This window comes from Telopea speciosissima, chromosome 7, assembly GCF_018873765.1.
Source record: "Telopea speciosissima isolate NSW1024214 ecotype Mountain lineage chromosome 7, Tspe_v1, whole genome shotgun sequence".
Taxonomy (NCBI): Eukaryota; Viridiplantae; Streptophyta; class Magnoliopsida; order Proteales; family Proteaceae; genus Telopea; species Telopea speciosissima.
In genome coordinates this window covers 9,207,683-9,225,548 of record NC_057922.1, presented here as the reverse complement: position 1 = coordinate 9,225,548, position 17,866 = coordinate 9,207,683, and the positions used below count along the sequence as shown (strand labels likewise).

Sequence of the window (17,866 nt, the reverse complement as noted above, 5' to 3'; positions counted from 1 at the left end):
AAATCACTATAATTGAATATTGATGGTCGGAGCTTATAAAATGTTAATTCTATCAGCTGAGGTCCCAAGTTATACATCAGAGAGACCTGTCACTGTTGCCGATGTTGAGCCCCTTGTTAAGGACTTTGCAAGCAGATGGAAGGCTGCAATAGAGCTGATGCACAAAGATGTCATAACTTCTTTCAGTAACTTCCTGTGTGGTATGGAGATCTTGAGAGCTGCATTAACCCAGCTGCTGCTCTATTACACTAGGCTTACAGATTTCATCAAGCGCATAGTTGATGGATCAACGCTTAACAAGGATCTTGTTTCCATACCTTCAATAATGTTTGAAATTAGGAAATACTCAAGGACTTTCTAGTTTTACCATTATGTATAGCTCCTAAACCATGTCACCCTTTGTTGTTGTTATTGTTTTTTTATTTATAGGAGAGAGAGAGTCCATGAAGAAGACTTAAGGGGCTTTGAGAAATTGGTCACTCTATTTGTATGTCAAGGCATTCTTGCCCACCTGATATTTCCATATGCGAGATATAATATGTTGTTTTTAACCAAGATAGGTTTCCATGTAGCTATGTATTTGCAGCAAAAAAATTTTCAGCTTTTCCCTAGGTAAGAGGGTTATTCATTTGTTTCCATATGAAGTAGAATTTTTTCCTGGGGTAGATTTTGATATAAAATTTGTGATAGTAGAATTTAATTTCTTAACCAGTGCAATGTGCTTGCAACAGTAGAATTTAATAGCATTTAGGTAACAGTATTCAGCCTAATTGATGTTGCACCTTCTCAATGTACTTGAAGAGTATTCAGAATTTTTCACCAAAAAAAAAAGAGTATTCAGAATTTAATACTGATATGATACCGATCTGATACCACAATCCATGATCCCAGGTTGTTTTGATTGATTGATTTCTTATAGACAATCTAGATATTTAGAATTAAGTCATAACTGCAATGGTGAACATTTTGAGACGTTTTTCCTTGGTGAACGTTTTAATTCAGTCCGTGTCTTATTTATCTGACAATTAATCTTGATTAGTATTTATTTCAGCTTAACATCAAGAATGGTTTTTTTTTTTCCAATTGTCTACTCTACTCTACTCTACTGAGGAATATTATTATAAATAAAATCAAGCAAATTAAAGCAGAGTTCTTAATTGCCCTTTTTACCAAAAAAAATTGCTTCAATACTCAATAACTCGCTAAACAAAACAAAAGAAAGAAGCATGACGTACATCTCATCATCATCATCATCATCAATCAATCATCATTACCACACCACCTATGCATTACATTAGTCTTTTCCTCTTCCTCCTCCGAAGTAGATACCTGTCAATCATGGGATGAAATTTTGCTGCTACACTTATAACAGGAATGTTCCTGTTACAAGACTGGCAGTCAAGGAAAAAGAATCTTAAAGGGTATTTTAAAAAATACAAAAATCTAAGAGGGTATATATGAACCCAAAAGGGAAGTGAATTATTCCAATTCCTTGACTGCGAGTCTTGCAATAGGGCCCAATCACGTAGGTTCCTCCGAAATAGGTTCCAATATATCCTCTTCATCCTCCATGTCTGTCCACCTCCGATATCTTACAATCTCAGAAAATTTCTGATCGTGACTACTGAATTGATGATGATTGTCAAACATCGGCCTCTCTTTTACCAGGAAGAGGTTCACACCTCTCACCTTCCCCCAATTAGTATAGTTAACAAATACATCTGATATCTCAATAGCATTTCTGCCTTCCAGTTGAATCCCGAACCACTCAAACCCTTTGAATTCGTGAATGTATTCTATATGATCATCTACACCTACACCTTTCAATTTCTTCATGTCCTCAATTGCTACCACAATTTTACAATCAATTTTTTTGTCATCTTTGCTATGGACACAACATCCAATTATCAGCGTGATATCGCGTAACCATGATGGAAAGTCTTCTTCATCTACGCAGACACTCAAAGAAACATGCATAATTAACCTGTAGCTACAGATCTCATCAACATCATCAGGAATCGAGTAATGCCAACCCCATTCATTTCTCATTTCATCTGTCTTTTGCTGCTGCTGCTGCAAAGGTATCCAAATCTGTCTCCAACTTTCAATGTTACCCCACATAAATGCTGTTCCCTCCTCCTGTAATAAATTAATTAATTAAGAGGAAAACAAGAAAAGATATGTCAATAATCATCATCATCACTATCAATTATATTGGGAATAAACTCCTTAACATACCAAAAACAAAAACAACAAACTAATTGGTGATTTTTCAGCTATTTGTTCAAGGGGGGATCTTTATCCTCTCAATTTGCCTGCCCGTACTTGACGTCAAGTACATCTAACAGAGGGGGCAGAAATGACTATCCTACCCCCTGCCCTAGGTGGGGTGCACATGGGGTCCATCTCTCTCTATTCGATGTACTTGACGTCAAGTATGGACAGCAAAAATTCTCTTCAAGGGCAGTTGCTAATAATTAATTAGGTTTCCAATAAGGTATATATGTAGGAGGCAAAGGATGGATGACCTGCTGGCCTTGTGTCTGCCACGAACGTTGATTTGTTACCATGTAGCACCGTCTATCCACTCTATTAGTCAGTTCACTGAATTCATCATCATCAGCATTCTTCGTCGTTTCCACGAAGCCTCTAAATTTCTCCATGTTTACACAATAAACTTCAAGTTGCAATTCCTTCAAGTTTTTCATGTTTTGATTAATGTCTGGTAAACTGTCAAAAAATGTGTACCAAACACGAAATACAATTAAACTAGAGGGCAGGTTTGGCATGAGCAGAAGCTTGCTACGCCCACAAAGGTCCAAGTTTCGCAAAGGCGTCATATTTTCCATTGACCTTGGCAGATACATTAGTGCTTTGTTGCAACGAAGATTCAATATCTTCAGCTTCTTTAACAGTCGAATATCATGGGGCAATGCTTCAATATTTGTCCACCCCAAATCAAGCTCAACCAAAGATTCTTTTAGATCACCAATGGACTCAGGCAACTCTTTCAGTGACTTGCACTCAGTGAGAATAAGTTTCCCAAGAGATCTCAACCTACATATACTGTTTTGGAGTTTCTCAAGTGAATGACAATTTCCCAAGTCCAAGTAAACAAGCTGTTGTAGCTCTCCAATGGATTCATGTAAATTAACCAATGCTTCGCAATTTTTAAGACACAACCTCCTTAAGCGAGGAAATCCGGAGAAGTCGGGAGATTTGGACAGATCACAACAGTAACTGAGTGGAAGAACTTTCAATTGTTCAAACATCTGTCAAACAAATAAAGAAAGAGCATGAATATAAAAATATTACTAATTAATGTCCAATAATAATAATAATAATACTATCGAATTTTTATCCTCTCAATTTACTTGTCCGTACTTGACGTTAAGTACATCTAATAGAGGGAGGTGGATCCCACGTGGACCACACCTCAGACAGTGTGTTCGGGTAGGGGGTAGGATAATCATTTCCGCCCCCTCTGTTAGATGTACTTGACGTCAAGTACAGGCAGGCAAATTGAGAGGATAAAGATACTCTCGATCTGATTGGTTGCATATCAAAGAGAACCAATAGATAAATATCACGTACTCACCTTATTTTCATGCCAGTTATTCCAAGCTTGTCTAAAAAAGCCATGACTTAAATCGAGCATAACTAAGCCTTCATGATAAAAATTGGCAGGCAGTTTTTCCAACGGACATCCTTGCCAATTGAGCCATTTTAACGTAGAAGAAAGACACTGAAAACTCCCCTCCAAGGTTGCTCTATCAACTTGTAGTAATCTAAGTTTAGGCATCATCTTGAAATTTTTAGTAGGTAAGCAAATGTTTTCATTTGTATTGAAGTCTAGGAGGAGACCTTCAACCATTTTATTCCCCTATAGCAAAATAAAATAGTCCAAATAAAGAAAAAAATAATAATTAATAGACATAAAAAATGTAAAGGCTTTGTCAATATACTCATTGCATTTGGTCCTAATGCACTTTATTTCATGATCTATTTATGTATATATTAGGATCAAATGCTTGTCTATAGTAAGAGCAAAGAAGAATAAAATAAAAAATAAAAAAGATTCATGTAATTATAGCTCTTACCTTACCACTCTTTAATACCTTCATGATATTGTCAGGAGACCATAACCGGCTATGTTTATCAGGATTATCAGGCCTTTGATTGTAGGCAATACTCCTTCCCATGTCTCGGATTTGATCGTGCATCCTCAACTCTTTATACTTTTTACTATCCCATATATCTAACTCACGAATCTTTATGAGAGATTTTCTCTTGAGAACTTCCATACAGTATATTGGCTCAAAGCCACAGGCTTCCCATATGGAAATTACGGTTTCTTCTTCCCATCCTATGAATAAGCATGCAATATCAAGAAATATGGTTTTCATAATATCATCTAGATTATCAAAGCTTATCTTCAACTTTTCAAAGACAACACCATGAGGAAATTGTTTTAGCCTCCGAAGAAGAGAGTTCCATAATACCTTATCTTCTTTTTCTTTATTCATGGATAAATCTGAACCCAAAACCTCCAAGGCTAAAGGTAACCCTCCTGCGGTGCCTACTATATCAACTGATAGCTGCATAAAATCATCAGGTGGTTGGTCCGTTGAAAATGCATGCAAATTGAAGAGTCGAAGACTTTCTTCCTGATTCAATTCTCCAGGCTCATATATTATTCTGTTATTTTCAAGGACCCCACTTAGAATACTCCGATCTCTAGTTGTTATAATTATTTTACTTCCAAGACCAAACCAATCAAGGTCACGAGCCAATGCATTTAATTGGGTACGATCACCCACATCATCAAGAATGAGAAGAGTTTTCATGTTTTGAAATCTTTCCTTTATCAATCGTGATCCTTCTCTAGAATTGGGTATTTTTGTTTCCATCGAAGAGATGCCGTAAAGAAGTTTCTCTTGCAAACAAACTATACCATTGGTTTGTGATGCTTGCTCTCTGACATTTTCAAGAAAACAACTCGTGCTAAATTTTTTAGTGATGCAATTGTATACAGTCGTCGCAATGGTTGTCTTCCCAATACCACTTAGACCACATATCCCTAAAAACTGAACATCATTTGAGCTGGTGTTTGATAGTAGAAATAACACGTGTTGTACGCGGGATTCTAATCCCACAGGGTTTTTAACACCAATCAAGGGGACCTTATTTAATTGGTTCCAAACATCTTGAACAACTTCCTTGACTAACACTGATTGGTCATACCTGCAATTAGTTAGAAAGGGAAGTCACACAACTCATAATACAATTAATAGAAGTGAAACTCTAATGCTAATTAAAGAAAATATGTATTAGACAATGTTTAATTCTTGAGGGAAGAGAGCTTATTATTAAGGGTAATTTACACATACCAACCCGGAGGTATGTCGAAAATATAATCATACCCCTCAGTTTTGGAAAATTCTGTGTATCCCCTAAGGTTCACAAACGTTAACACATACACTCATTCCGTCAGTTTAAGACTAACAGTGTTAAAATCAAAGGATAAAGTTACAAAAATGCCCATTCAAGAAAGAAAAAAGAACAAATCCCTGCAACTCTTCTTCCCCAAATCGTTTAAGATTTGAAAAAAGGGAAGATGAGTTGCAGGGATCTTTAGAACCCAGGAGTTTGTTCCTCTACTTTCACAGTTCTTAACTACATTACGAATGGTGATCTTTCTTGAAAACCCACTTCGTTTCCCTGCTTATTTTTATTCCCCCCTCCCCTTGAGCCTCTCTCGTCTCTTTCCTTGCACTCTATTTTTCCCCATTTACTATGTAAAGTCATTTTCAGAACCCAGGAGTTTGTTCCTCTATTTTCACAGTTCTTAACTACATTATTTATTACCTAAAATCCTACGGTGATTTCAGTAGCATTTCGTATGCCATCGCCCTTGCTGACATGCACGAGTGTAAAGGCAAAGTAGAGCATAAAAGACTCAAAGCCGAGAGCCAGAATTGAAACCCTAAAATACTTATCGTTGAAGACCAGTCCGGATCACCATTTTGCTGCTTCATGTATGTTCTCTTCTCTTACTATGTTGTTCGTTCTTTGTTTGTATGTGTACTCTCTAATCTCTGTATTTGGGCATTCAAAAAAATTGTGTTTAGAGAAATCATAAGATTCCTAATGAATTCATTTTTAGATTTTTTTCTTGCAAAGATAGAAGTATAAGATGAACTGAAAAGTTTTACCGTAACTTGTTATGGTGAGATTTAGAAAATTTGTAAATCATCATTTCTGGATTTGGTTTCACAGGGAAAGCTTTCGGAAAACCAATAATTCTGATTATCTGGTAGAAGACCGGAAAGGGTTTGAGACATGGAAGAACATGACACCTGAGGTAATAGTTTACATGAGCATTTTACAGAGATAAACCCAATTGATATCTTTAAGTTATTATATTTTGTTTTTTTTTTCTTAAATTCTAGGAGAGGTCCCCTTTTGTCCTTCAATCGGTAACGGTGAATTTAGCATACGAAAAAATTTTGCTCAAAGGAGAGGAGGAAATGGAGGAATTGGAGGTAGAGAAACCACACAAAATTGATATGACCATACCTTAAGATCTGGATCCCTGCAACTCATCTTCTCTTTTTTCAAATCCAAAATGATTTGGGGAAATGAGTTGCGGGGTTTTTTTTTCTTGAATGGGCATTTTTGTAATTTTATCCCTTGATTGTAACACTATTAGTCCTGAATTGACAGAATGGGTGCATGTATTAGAGTTTGTGAACCTCAGGGGGTTACACAGAATTTTCCAAAACTGGGGGGTATGATTATACTTTCGACATACCACATGGATGGTATGTGTAAATTACCCTATTATTAATTAAGATCATGATAACAAAAAAATAAAAAAAAAACACTACAAGATAAGATATGGAACATATATCATAGTATCATATCATACTATATTATAAATGTAGAAACTCAAAAGTCATGGCAAATCTTTTCATACCAAAAATACCCTTCAGCAATATCAATAAGTCAAAAAATACCTTTAATTAACTATTAATTATTATAATTTTCAGCTAAATTAAATTCTTCCTCCATTAATAACCCCCCCCCCCCTCAATGGTAAACATATCCATGTGCTAGTTATAAGAAAAAAACATAACCATGTGCCATGTGCTTTTACCCCAAAAAAAAAAAAAAAACCCATGTGCCATGTACACTGATATGAGATCAGCCATGAATTGATAATGACAACTATGCTGTGTTTGGTATGTATTCTTGGAATGCATTTTAGAACGATTTCATATTTTCGGACAATAAAACAACTATTTTTATCATCCGAGAATGCGAAATCAACCTAGAATGCATTCCAAGAATACATACCAAACACAGCCTAAAGTAGACTACGAGATTACATGCACCATCATCAAAGTTGAATAAGGAAGGAAGACACTTACCCTCGATCAATGGGTTTCGATTATCATCCATGGATTTAGGTATCAGTTGATATGTATGTATGACATATTGATACAATACGGATGAAAAATTATCTCCTCCAGTTCCTCAATCCCTCTAATAAAAGGGGGGGGGGGGGGGTGGACCCCACCCAGGCAGAGTATTCAGAGAGGGGTAGAGTGGTCGTTGCGAACCCCCCCCCCCAACTCAGGCAAGGCACTCAGGCAGGGGTAAGGCGGTTTTTGTGCGTGACCTTGTATCTATGCAGCACAGGCAGGACGGGCAACTGCACCGTAGACGATCCAAACTGCCACATGTTGGGCAATGAAGATAGAGCACTGACAGGTACTGCTAGATTAAAGAATTGGAGAGGATAATAATCCATCATAATTCCCAACTACTCCAAGAATACGCATGAATTTTGAAATCAGTGTTAGAAAGAACAGAATCAGGATCCAGATCGATCCCGCAAATTCGAATCCAATTTTGGATCAGAATCGGTCTACATCGCTCAGGAATCAGCCCAAATATAACCTAACCCTAGAAAAGTAGAAAGAAACCAAGTAAACAAAAAAGAGGAGGGGCAGGGGGAGGGGGAACTAGTGGACTACCAATATAAAATTGAAGGGGAAAAAAAAACTATGTAAACAGTGTAAGTAGATACAGCCGAACACAACCTATCCAACCGAAACCCAACAGTTGCAGGACTACATGTGTAGAGACACCCATCATATGGGCCAATTTTCATATGGCACAACTACAAAGCTCCCCAAAAGAATTGGAAGAAATGGACACAGCTACACTGTAAGTGCTCGCTTAAGACAATCTATCTTTTAATCATCATCTCCTCTCTCCCCCTACCACTTTTCCCCTCCTCCCGAAAATACAAACTTTCTGCTTCGTGACAAGAGTAGCAAGTCAGGAATCCTGCCCAACAATGGACGATTGATCCTCTGTACTGTTAACTACCACTTCAGAGTCTTGTATGCCCAGTTTGGCCTCACCATTAACTGGAAGCTTGGTCTTCGGTGACAATTTCTTAACCTAATCCGCCGTGTAAATAAAGATCTTCCTAACCATGCTTACAGAACTCGCTGCAAAAAACAAAATGAAATGGAATATTATTAAACCATTCATCAAGGTAATATTGTAGAACACAAGATTAGATTATGAATCAGAACTCCTCCAGAAATGGAGGCTCAAAGCAGTGAGGAGCTTTAACCATCGAGGCAACAAAAATCATAAAACTGATCTTATCAGTCAATCAATGATGTATGGGCCAAGCCCCAAAAACCAATCAATTTATCTTGAATTCTTGATCAGTCAAAACTGTTCTCAACTGAATTGAAGCACACATGCACCATTATGCTGCTCTATTACACTAGGCTTACAGATTTCATCAAGCGCATAGTTGATGGATCGACGCTTAACAAGGATCTTGTTTCCATATATACCTTCAATAATGTTTGAAATCAGGAAAAACTCGAGGACGTTCTAGTTTTACCATTAGGTATAGCTCCTAAACCATGTCACCCCTTTGTTGTTGTTATTGTTTTATAGTCCATGAAGAAGGCTTAAGGGGCTTCGAGAAATTGGTCACTCTATGTATTTGCAGCAAAAAAACTTTCAGCTTTTTCCCCAGGTAATTAAGAGGGTTATTCATTTGTTTCCATATGACTAAGTAGATTTTCTCCTGGGGTAGATTTTGAAATAAAGTTTATGGTAGTAGAATTTGATTTCTTAACCAGTGCAATTTGCTTGCAACAGTTGAATTTAATAGCATTTAGGGAAGAGTATTCAGCATAATTGATGTTACACCTTTTCAATGTACTTGAAGAGTATTTAGAATTTAATACTGATTTGATACGGATCCGATACCACAATCCATGATCCCAGGTTGTTTTGATTGATTGATTGATTGATTGATTGCATATAAACAAATCTAGATATTAAGAATTAAGTCATAATAGCTAGAAATGATGAACATTTTGGGGCGTCTTTCCTTGTTGCACATCTTAATTCCGTCCTTGTGTCTCATTTATCTGATCATTAATCTTGATTCGTCTTATTTTCAGCTTAACATCAAGATTTTTTTTTATTTTTTATTTTTTTGTGACTATTTGAAGAAATTTATATAGAATAACCTCCTTGGCATGTTGTTAAGGATTCGGCTCCCGTCCTGTAGTGGCGGGAGCTAGAGCGTCCAGTCCAGCTAAACAATAGGAAAAACAGGGGTGGGGTGGTCATTTCACATGTGGGGCCCAGGTGGAACCCACTTGTGAAATGATCACCACACCCCTGTTTTTCCTATTGTGTAGCTGGACTGGAGCTTTTTCCATCTTGTTAAGGGGAAGAGTACCCAAAAAAAAAAGAGTTTTTGTCAAATGCCCCCTGAAAATGCCCATTTGTCCAAATCTCCCTTTACAATTTTTTTAATTGCAAAATCCTCCTTATTTTTACAATAGTGTAACACTCTGGTCCAATCCACACCCCACCCCCCCCCCCCCCCAAAAAAAAAAATATATATATATATATATATATTGGTTGCGGTGAACTCAGAATGTCAAAAACCTTGAGGACTTCGCTCCTTGGCAAGCTGTCTAGTCATGCCTATGTGGACATGGTGGCTGTATGTATACATGAGTTTTTATTTCGTAATGCTTTCCTCTTCCCCTTCCCCCACCACCACCATCATTACCTAGGGTTCAAAATCCAGGTACCGGACTCCATATTGGTCATTGTCAAAATCTTTTCGGATTGGAATTGGAATGATACAAATCAGTCAGGATCGGTCAAAAAGCTATCAAAATCCTTGTTTTTTTGCCAGATCATGTATCGGTCAAAGTTAATGGATGTTTTGATCTCGAGATCCGATCGGTAGATATTATCCGGATTGAATTGTTGGTATTGGTCAGTAGCAGTCTAGATAGTATAACTTTAAAAAAATAAAAAAATATTGTTGAATTGACCTCTCCAACTGAGTTGATTGATCCAAGGAACGATACAATCAAATCTTTTCGTATCGATCAAATCTCAGGATCAACCTCAATCGATACCAATTCAATCCAACCAATAACGGCCAATCCGACCCAAGATTACAAACCATGCCACCACCTTCCCTAAACTTCCCAATGGAAAGAGAAGACTTGGAAATATTTGTAATAAATTTTACAAAAAATTTTAGGCAAATGAGTGGAAGAATTAATAAACCATTCTTTCTTTTTTTTTGTGTGGTAAATACACCATTCACGTACTGTTTCAGGGAGCACCGACAATCCCCCACACATTTCAATTTCAAAGAACTAAATATATCAATAGCAGTCCTATTAAGACTTTCTTCAATGAATAAAGAAGCGTATAGCACATTAACACCTAATTAAGTGCTCTAAACGTTATCTTAAATTAAGGGATGAGAAGAAAAAAATCTCCTGGTCTGCTTTGTGTTTTTGACACGCAAGTACTATATGTAGAACTTAATAAAATGAATTAAAATAAATGTTAAATTAAATCACGTTCAAATTGATCAAAGTTCCTGATATACAGACACTACTACTCTGTTGGATTAATTTTTGGGTTAGACTTAAAAAGTATCAATTAGTGGTTTACAAATAATGAAAAGTTTCTTAACCCCTAAAAAAAGGGCGGAAGTTCTCCGCGCAGCAGCACAAGCTGCGCCCAGACACATGGGTTGTCCATTCAAGGGGGCAGGGTGGTCATTACGTCCACCCTCATGTGTCTGGGTGCAGCCTGCGCTGCTGCACAGCGAATATTTGGCCAAAAAAAAAAAGTAAAAAACTTCCCCACAATGCCAATGTAGGAACGAGAATGGATGGTAGATCTAGGAGGCATCCACATGTTCTTTTTGTTTTCATAAACACTTCACCTCCCTTTGTAAATGACAAAAATGGGATATGTGGTTGCCTCTCACATGTACGTGTAGAGGAGCTGAACTCGTAGGAAACTCTGTCATTGACTCACTCCTATTCCTTCTATTGGTAAAATCGAAGCACACATCATAATGCTTTACACCTCCCCTTCCCCCACCACTATCGGCCACCACCTTCCCCAAACTTGATAGATGAATAGAAGACATTGGTACTATCTAAGGGTACGTGTCAAAATCAAATTAAAACTGAACCGAGCCATTTACATCGAAACGTGAAACCGTTTATTAAATGGTTTGATTTAGTTAAAAGTTTTAAACTGAACCGAACCGTTTAAGAAACCGTTTAAACTGAAACAAATATTAGTAATCTGTAATGACAATAATTAACCATCAATGCCTTAATATAATAGGTTGTTGCTAAATTTGAAAACGATGAGAGTAAAACATGGATTGCTAGAAGTGTATATGTGAAATTTGTAATAAAAGAATTGGGTTGAATTCATTCAAATATATTGGTATAATATTATTTAATGTTTCTATGAATATTTTGGTTTTTCTATAAATAAAAATCATATCCTTTTTAATGTGGTTTGTTGAGTACATCCAACAAGCATTAAATTTGGTGTAAAACAGACAAACTATTTAGGAACCAAGTATCTAAAACCGTGATCAAAACCATTTAGGGACGATAAACCAAAATCGTTTAGAAAATGGTTTTGGCTTCAATAAGTGAAACCGTTTAATAAATGATTCGAATCTGGTTTCACCTAAAACTCCTTGCATCGAACCAATTACACCAAAATCGAACTGTTTAACACCCTTAGTTTAGATCATCTGCACTTATCGTATTTATTGTTGTTTAAAGGGTGAAGAAGATTAATTATGGAAGCAAAAATTAATGACAAATATTGACACCTAAAGTGTACTTGCAAGTGAACGTACGTGTAGAGGATCTCAACTCCATTGTTGCACCTTTCCACCTCGAGAATGGATTCCTTACACATACATTTACCTGTACGCATGTGTTAGGTGGCAACACATATCCGTTTTGCTTCCATATGTACCCCTCTTCATCGTTTAAATGATAGGAAGTGGGATAGGGTCACAGGTTTTGTAACCGAACATGTATGTGCACATGAATGTAGTAAAAAGGAACTTGACTCTCTACTCCGGGGATTTTTATCCTCTCAAGTCCAGTATACCACCCAGTACACCTCAAAGGTGCATCGGACGATGCACATGTACTTGGGGGGGATAAAAATTCCCACTCTGGTGGTATCATGGGTAGTCCTTCCATTGTTATCTTCTCAAGTGCAGTGCACTAATGAGTGCATCTCACTCGAGCATCCAACCGTAAAAACATGGGTAGTGGTGTTTTTTTTATCTTCTCAAGTGTTGTGTGGACGGTTAGATGCTCATGTGAGGTGCAATGGTCAGTGCACCGCACTTAAGAGGATAAAAATCTGGGAGTCCTTCCCTTATAAAAAAATGCAATGTTGTATTTTAAACTTTTTCTCTCAATATTCTAGGTGAATATTTACTACATACAAACCCAATAAGATTTAGCCGATTTATCAAGGTTTAGATGATGTATTGGAACTTGATGAACCAAATTATATCGACCAATGAGAGGACAACATGTGGAAACATCTAGGAAGAGGCCGACCCTCAGATCATCCATCTAGCTCATTACACCTACCAGATGCCAAGCCGACTCGATCTGACTTGAGCTGACCCTCAGATCGTCCATCTAGCTCATTATACTTATCAAATGCGAGACTGTCTCGATCTAATTAGCATGGCTCAAGTCAGTAACAGACGTTCAAGAGAAGACGGCCACCGTAAAACAAAAATATCACTTAAGTTAGAGAGGAGTTACAGGTCAGCTATGCTTTTTGCAGAGCCTCGACCATATCACGTTCCAATAAGGAAGTGGAAGGCCAGGATCTCTTTACCCATATCATGCGTCCAACGTGACTTAAGCTCATGCTATCCGCATGACCCTCTAGGACAGATGTCCACATTAGGAGAGCTCCACCTGTATAACTTGAAGATCAGAACAATGATCTAGCATAGACTAAACGCCTATGGCGATCTATAAGCTCAACCCTATAAATTGTCAGATTCCATACAGGTAAAAAGGTCTCATTTTTTCTCTACTTGAAGACTAACTGTTGAGCAAGGTCTAATTTTGGTATCGGAGCTATTCCACCGGCTCAGACCGATACACCTTAACCTCTTATGTTCTTCTGTGCAGATCAGATCGGACCCAAAAGAACTCGGACCAGATCTTACCACAACAGAACTCAACAGTTCTTCTCATTTGGACAGAATTTATATTGGTTTGGAATGAACAATGACATCTAAATTCAACAAAGGTCAACAGGATAGAAGTCAGCATAAGAAACTTCTTACCTTACCAAAAAAAAGAAGAAGAAACTACTCCGGTCCATTCCTCCTTTTTCTTTTGATTAGGGGAAATTTTCAGCGCCACCCCCTCAAATGGATCAATATTTTAATATCAGCCCACTAAGGGCCAATATATCACTTTAGAGCCTTAGCATTTATTCTGTTAATTAGTAATGTTAGCAAATTGGTTTTTTTTTTTTAAAGACAGGGAGAGGAAGAGGGAGAACGCTAGGTTTTTTTATGTTTTTAGCATGAAAGGTAATTTAGTTATTTTACTTCTATTCAATTAACTCTCAATTATTTCCGTTAGTTTTTTAGCCCAAAGTGATATATTGGCCCTTAATGGGCTGACGTTAAAATATTGATCAATTTAAAGGGTGGCGCCGAAAATTTCCCTTTGATTAATCTTTTTCAGTCTATATGCATTGAATGGACTGTTAAAAGCTTAAGACAAAACTAATATAAATTTGTTGGTCAAGGCTGGGTAGGAGAGAACGAATCATCTTTCTCTATAAGACTATATAACAAGAACCATTTGCTTGTCTCCAGAATTATAAAAAAGAAAAAAAAAATTTGCTGTTTTTTACTGACGTGGTTGCGCACAATTGCACATCACATTCCATAACGTTTCTGTAAATTAACTTCAAATCGTAACACTAACATGGTAGGGCTTCATATGCCATCATTTTACTTAGAACAACCTCATCCATAAGAAATGATGGCGACTCACTCTGATTGGTCATGTGTTGGAAATCCAAATTTTCAAACTTGATCCCATTAGCTAAATTATTATTAAATTAGTCAAGATCAAGCCATCAGTATTGTAATCATAACTGGTCTTCTTTATCTGGTTTTGGGGGCTCGGTGAAAATTGGTTCCATTGAAGCTGTGGATAAAATCGGAAAATTATCCTCTTCAATTCCCTATGGTTCAACAGTGCAGCAGTGTTAATGTGGATGTTCAATACATGGTAGTTTAGACATTCAACGGTCTGAGATCATTGACTATATTGAATTCATATCGTTAGATATCCAATCTACCACATGTCAGACATCCACACTAGCACTGCCGCATTATTGAACTATAGGGAATTGGAGAAGATAATAATATGATAACACCTGAACTAAATTCATGATCATGATCAATCGAACAAGGTTTTGTGTAGAACCGGCCAACTACCATTAATTTGCTATCCTGGATTTGGTAAAGACTTGCCCATTAAATACGGATTATTATCTTTTTCAATTTCTAAAGTGAGGTAGTACTAGGTGGAGATGTTGATACCTAGCAGCTGTCGCATCTAACGATCTAAACTCATTGATATGGATGGTTGGTCGCGGCAGTTGCCGGGTATCGACATCTCCACCTAGTACTACCGCACTGCCGCACTGTCACATTTTAAGAAATTGGAGAAAATAATTTTTCTTAATTCGGACAAAACCAGAACTAGACCCTCCCTGGTTGCACCTATCCCAGCCCATCTAGGGGCATATTAATTAATTGCACGTTTATAGGTGTGTATGGACCTAACTGGAGAATAAGAGAAAAAGAGTCCGGTTTTTACGCACGGTAGTGCGTATACACAGTCAGTGCTTTGGCCCATCGTTAATAGGGCGGCCAAATAAGGAGACCCTTGGGTATTACATCTCTCTCTACGAATTTAACAAACAGAGAAGCTAGGGATTACTACTCACCACCATTCTCCATGGTTGCTTGCATTACAGTTGTCGTCATCGAATCGTAGACGAAATTGTAATTAAATCAAGCACGTTTTAAATTTTAGGTAATTAAGGGAGAGAATGAAAAAGATTTAGAATCCATCATCATGGCTTCTTCTTTTCCCTTCTCCATCTTCTATCGTTCTTTTGCTGACCTGACAGTATGATTACGACGGCGAAGAACCAAATAACCGACCTAGAGTTTAATTATTACTATACAATCAACCCTTCATTTCCACCCGAACGAGGTAGGCTACGTTTCTCGACGTCTCTCTCGTTGTGTGCCACTACCACAATCATAATCACTGTTTTTTTTTTCCAATTCCTTTTTTTAATTATTTATTGTCGGCGAGATGCATGGTCTTGTATCAGTGAAAACATCTCCAAATACTCTACCGCTTCAAAGTCTTGTTCCTACCACGGATCGGTAGGTTTAAAATCATGACGAAGAGTCCGAAACCAGAAGCCCAACGATTTTTCAATGGTCGATGTTCTTTCTCTTCGACTTGCTTTTTTGCTATTTATTTTTTAAATCAAAATTGGGTGGAGGAAGATTAGCAGCAATGACTTGTTTTTTCTATTTGCTACGGTGAATTCTACTTAGGTTCTAAACTTCGATTTGCAGTGACGGAGGAAGTGATTTGCGATTTGTAGAGACACTAAACAAGGAGAGAGAGAGAAAGAGAGTTTGGGGGAGTAGAGTGATAACGTATTAAATACGATTTTTTTACTTAACGGAAAGAAATGAAAAAAAAAAAAAAAAAAAAAAAAGCATTACGGAAACATTAATTCCTCCATTTAACTCTGTGTACTGTTAGACACATGTCACATAGAGAGATCGGTGAAATGTAAAATTATCAGTCCATGTAGGTAGCTGATCCGGAGTCCGGACTCGTCAATTAGACCAGAGAGTGGGCCTTCCCAGCAGCTCCTGCTTACAGACAATCAATTTGTCGGAGGAAGGAAAGATGATCTACCTAATTCCCAAAATACAATATAAAAAACGAAAAGGAAATTGAAATATATGTCAAAAAGTTTTCTAAAAACAAAAAGGAAATTGATACATACTGTGTTCTATAGAGAGACAGAGAGTGTGTGTGGGGTCTCAGACGGATTTTAATCCTCTCTATTTTCAGATCCATTATTTTCTATTATTTCCACCCTGAGAGGGCGACAAGTGACACTTTCAAATCCAACGGTTCACATTTGAAATCTACAAATTAACAAAGAGTTAACCTGGTTGATGTAACCCAGGGATTAACAGGGTTGATAACCAAATCCACCCTTAAACCGTGGTTAACCCAAGTTCAAACTCAAGCGCCCCATCTCTTTCTCTATCTCCTATTTTCTTCATTCACTCAGCCCTAACGGAGCACTCTTACGATTTCTCCTTTCATCAGGCGACGGCCCACCTCATCTTGCCGCTGAAACTTCAGGGGACGGAACACTCGTACGCATCTGCGTTTTCAGGCGACGGTGCACCCTCTTCTTGCCGCTGCGATTTCAGGCGACAGAGCCCTCTGCGTTTTCAAGCGACGGCGCACCCTCTTCTTGCCGCTGCAACTTAAGGCGTCGGAGCCCTCTGTGTTTTTCAGGCGACGGCACACCCTCATTTCGCCGCTGCAACTTCAGGTAACTTCCGTTGCCAAACCCTTTCCCCTGAATTTTTTTAATTAAAAGAAATCGTGAATGTGCGAAGTTCTTCTCCCCCAAAACCTGAGTTTAGTTCAAATGATATTTTTAAAGCATATTTAAAAGGAAATTAAATGTCTATGCAAATGAGAGACTTTGTTGTACATTGAGTTGCAGAATCATGCTCTCTTTCCAATATCTTTCTATTTTTCTTTGTTCATAATGATATTTTTAAAGCATATTTAAAAAAAATTGCTTCAGTTTTTTATCTCTGATTTTTGGTTAAAAAACTTGTGTGTTCTGAAAAAAATTTGCTTCAGTTTTTGATCTCTGATTTTTAAAATTTGTGTGTTCAAAAACTTTTCGTTCTTTCCTGTATGGAAAAAAAAATAAAATTCGATACTTCGTTGTTGGTTTGTAATTGGGTCCTCCTCATTTTGCTTGTGGGGTATTCCAATGGGAAACGTGGGTTGTTCCCATCAAACTTTTCTGTTTATGAAGATTTTCAGCTTTAGCTATGATGTCGATGGCATTATACTTTGTATTGGCCAGTGGTTACCATTTATTGGGTTTTTATCGCTCCTTCTGGTTCATTGCTTCTTCTGTATTTGATTCTGAAGAGGTTTCTGTAAACTATGCTTGTGGTGTGATCGATGCAATGGTAGGTTAGTGGTGATCCTAACCTAGGGTATTTGGTGATGAAGCTCTTAGTCATTCCTTCCTTCTCTTCTATTTTATTCTTTCTTTCCTGAACCTGATCTCAACTATTTTTAAGTAAGTACTGCCTCTG

At 37.4% G+C, this 17,866-nt stretch overlaps 1 protein-coding gene and 2 long non-coding RNA genes across 4 annotated transcripts in view; 2 read left to right on the top strand and 1 right to left on the bottom strand.

The window, feature by feature from the left end:
- The window catches only part of LOC122667652 (vacuolar protein sorting-associated protein 52 A-like), a 42,272-nt gene extending 33,356 nt beyond the window's left edge, over positions 1-8,916 (top strand). Inside the window, exons 21-22 of one of the 2 annotated variants that reach the window (XM_043864023.1) lie at positions 57-252; positions 8,817-8,916. In XM_043864023.1, coding sequence (XP_043719958.1) covers positions 57-252; positions 8,817-8,901 — 281 coding nt within the window. In that variant the 3' untranslated portion in view covers positions 8,902-8,916. Of the gene's footprint in view, positions 1-56; positions 408-8,816 lie in introns of those variants that run through there. The other variant, XM_043864022.1, reaches the window with a different exon arrangement.
- On the bottom strand, positions 195-8,940 carry LOC122667653. Its single transcript, XR_006333828.1, has 2 exons — positions 8,886-8,940; positions 195-317 (listed from the first exon to the last, which is right to left on the bottom strand). It is a non-coding gene; the product is annotated as an uncharacterized LOC122667653 (long non-coding RNA).
- LOC122667654 lies at positions 6,006-6,551 on the top strand. The gene is made up of 3 exons (XR_006333829.1): positions 6,006-6,038; positions 6,280-6,364; positions 6,453-6,551. It is a non-coding gene; the product is annotated as an uncharacterized LOC122667654 (long non-coding RNA).
- Positions 8,941-17,866: the final 8,926 nt, after the last annotated feature.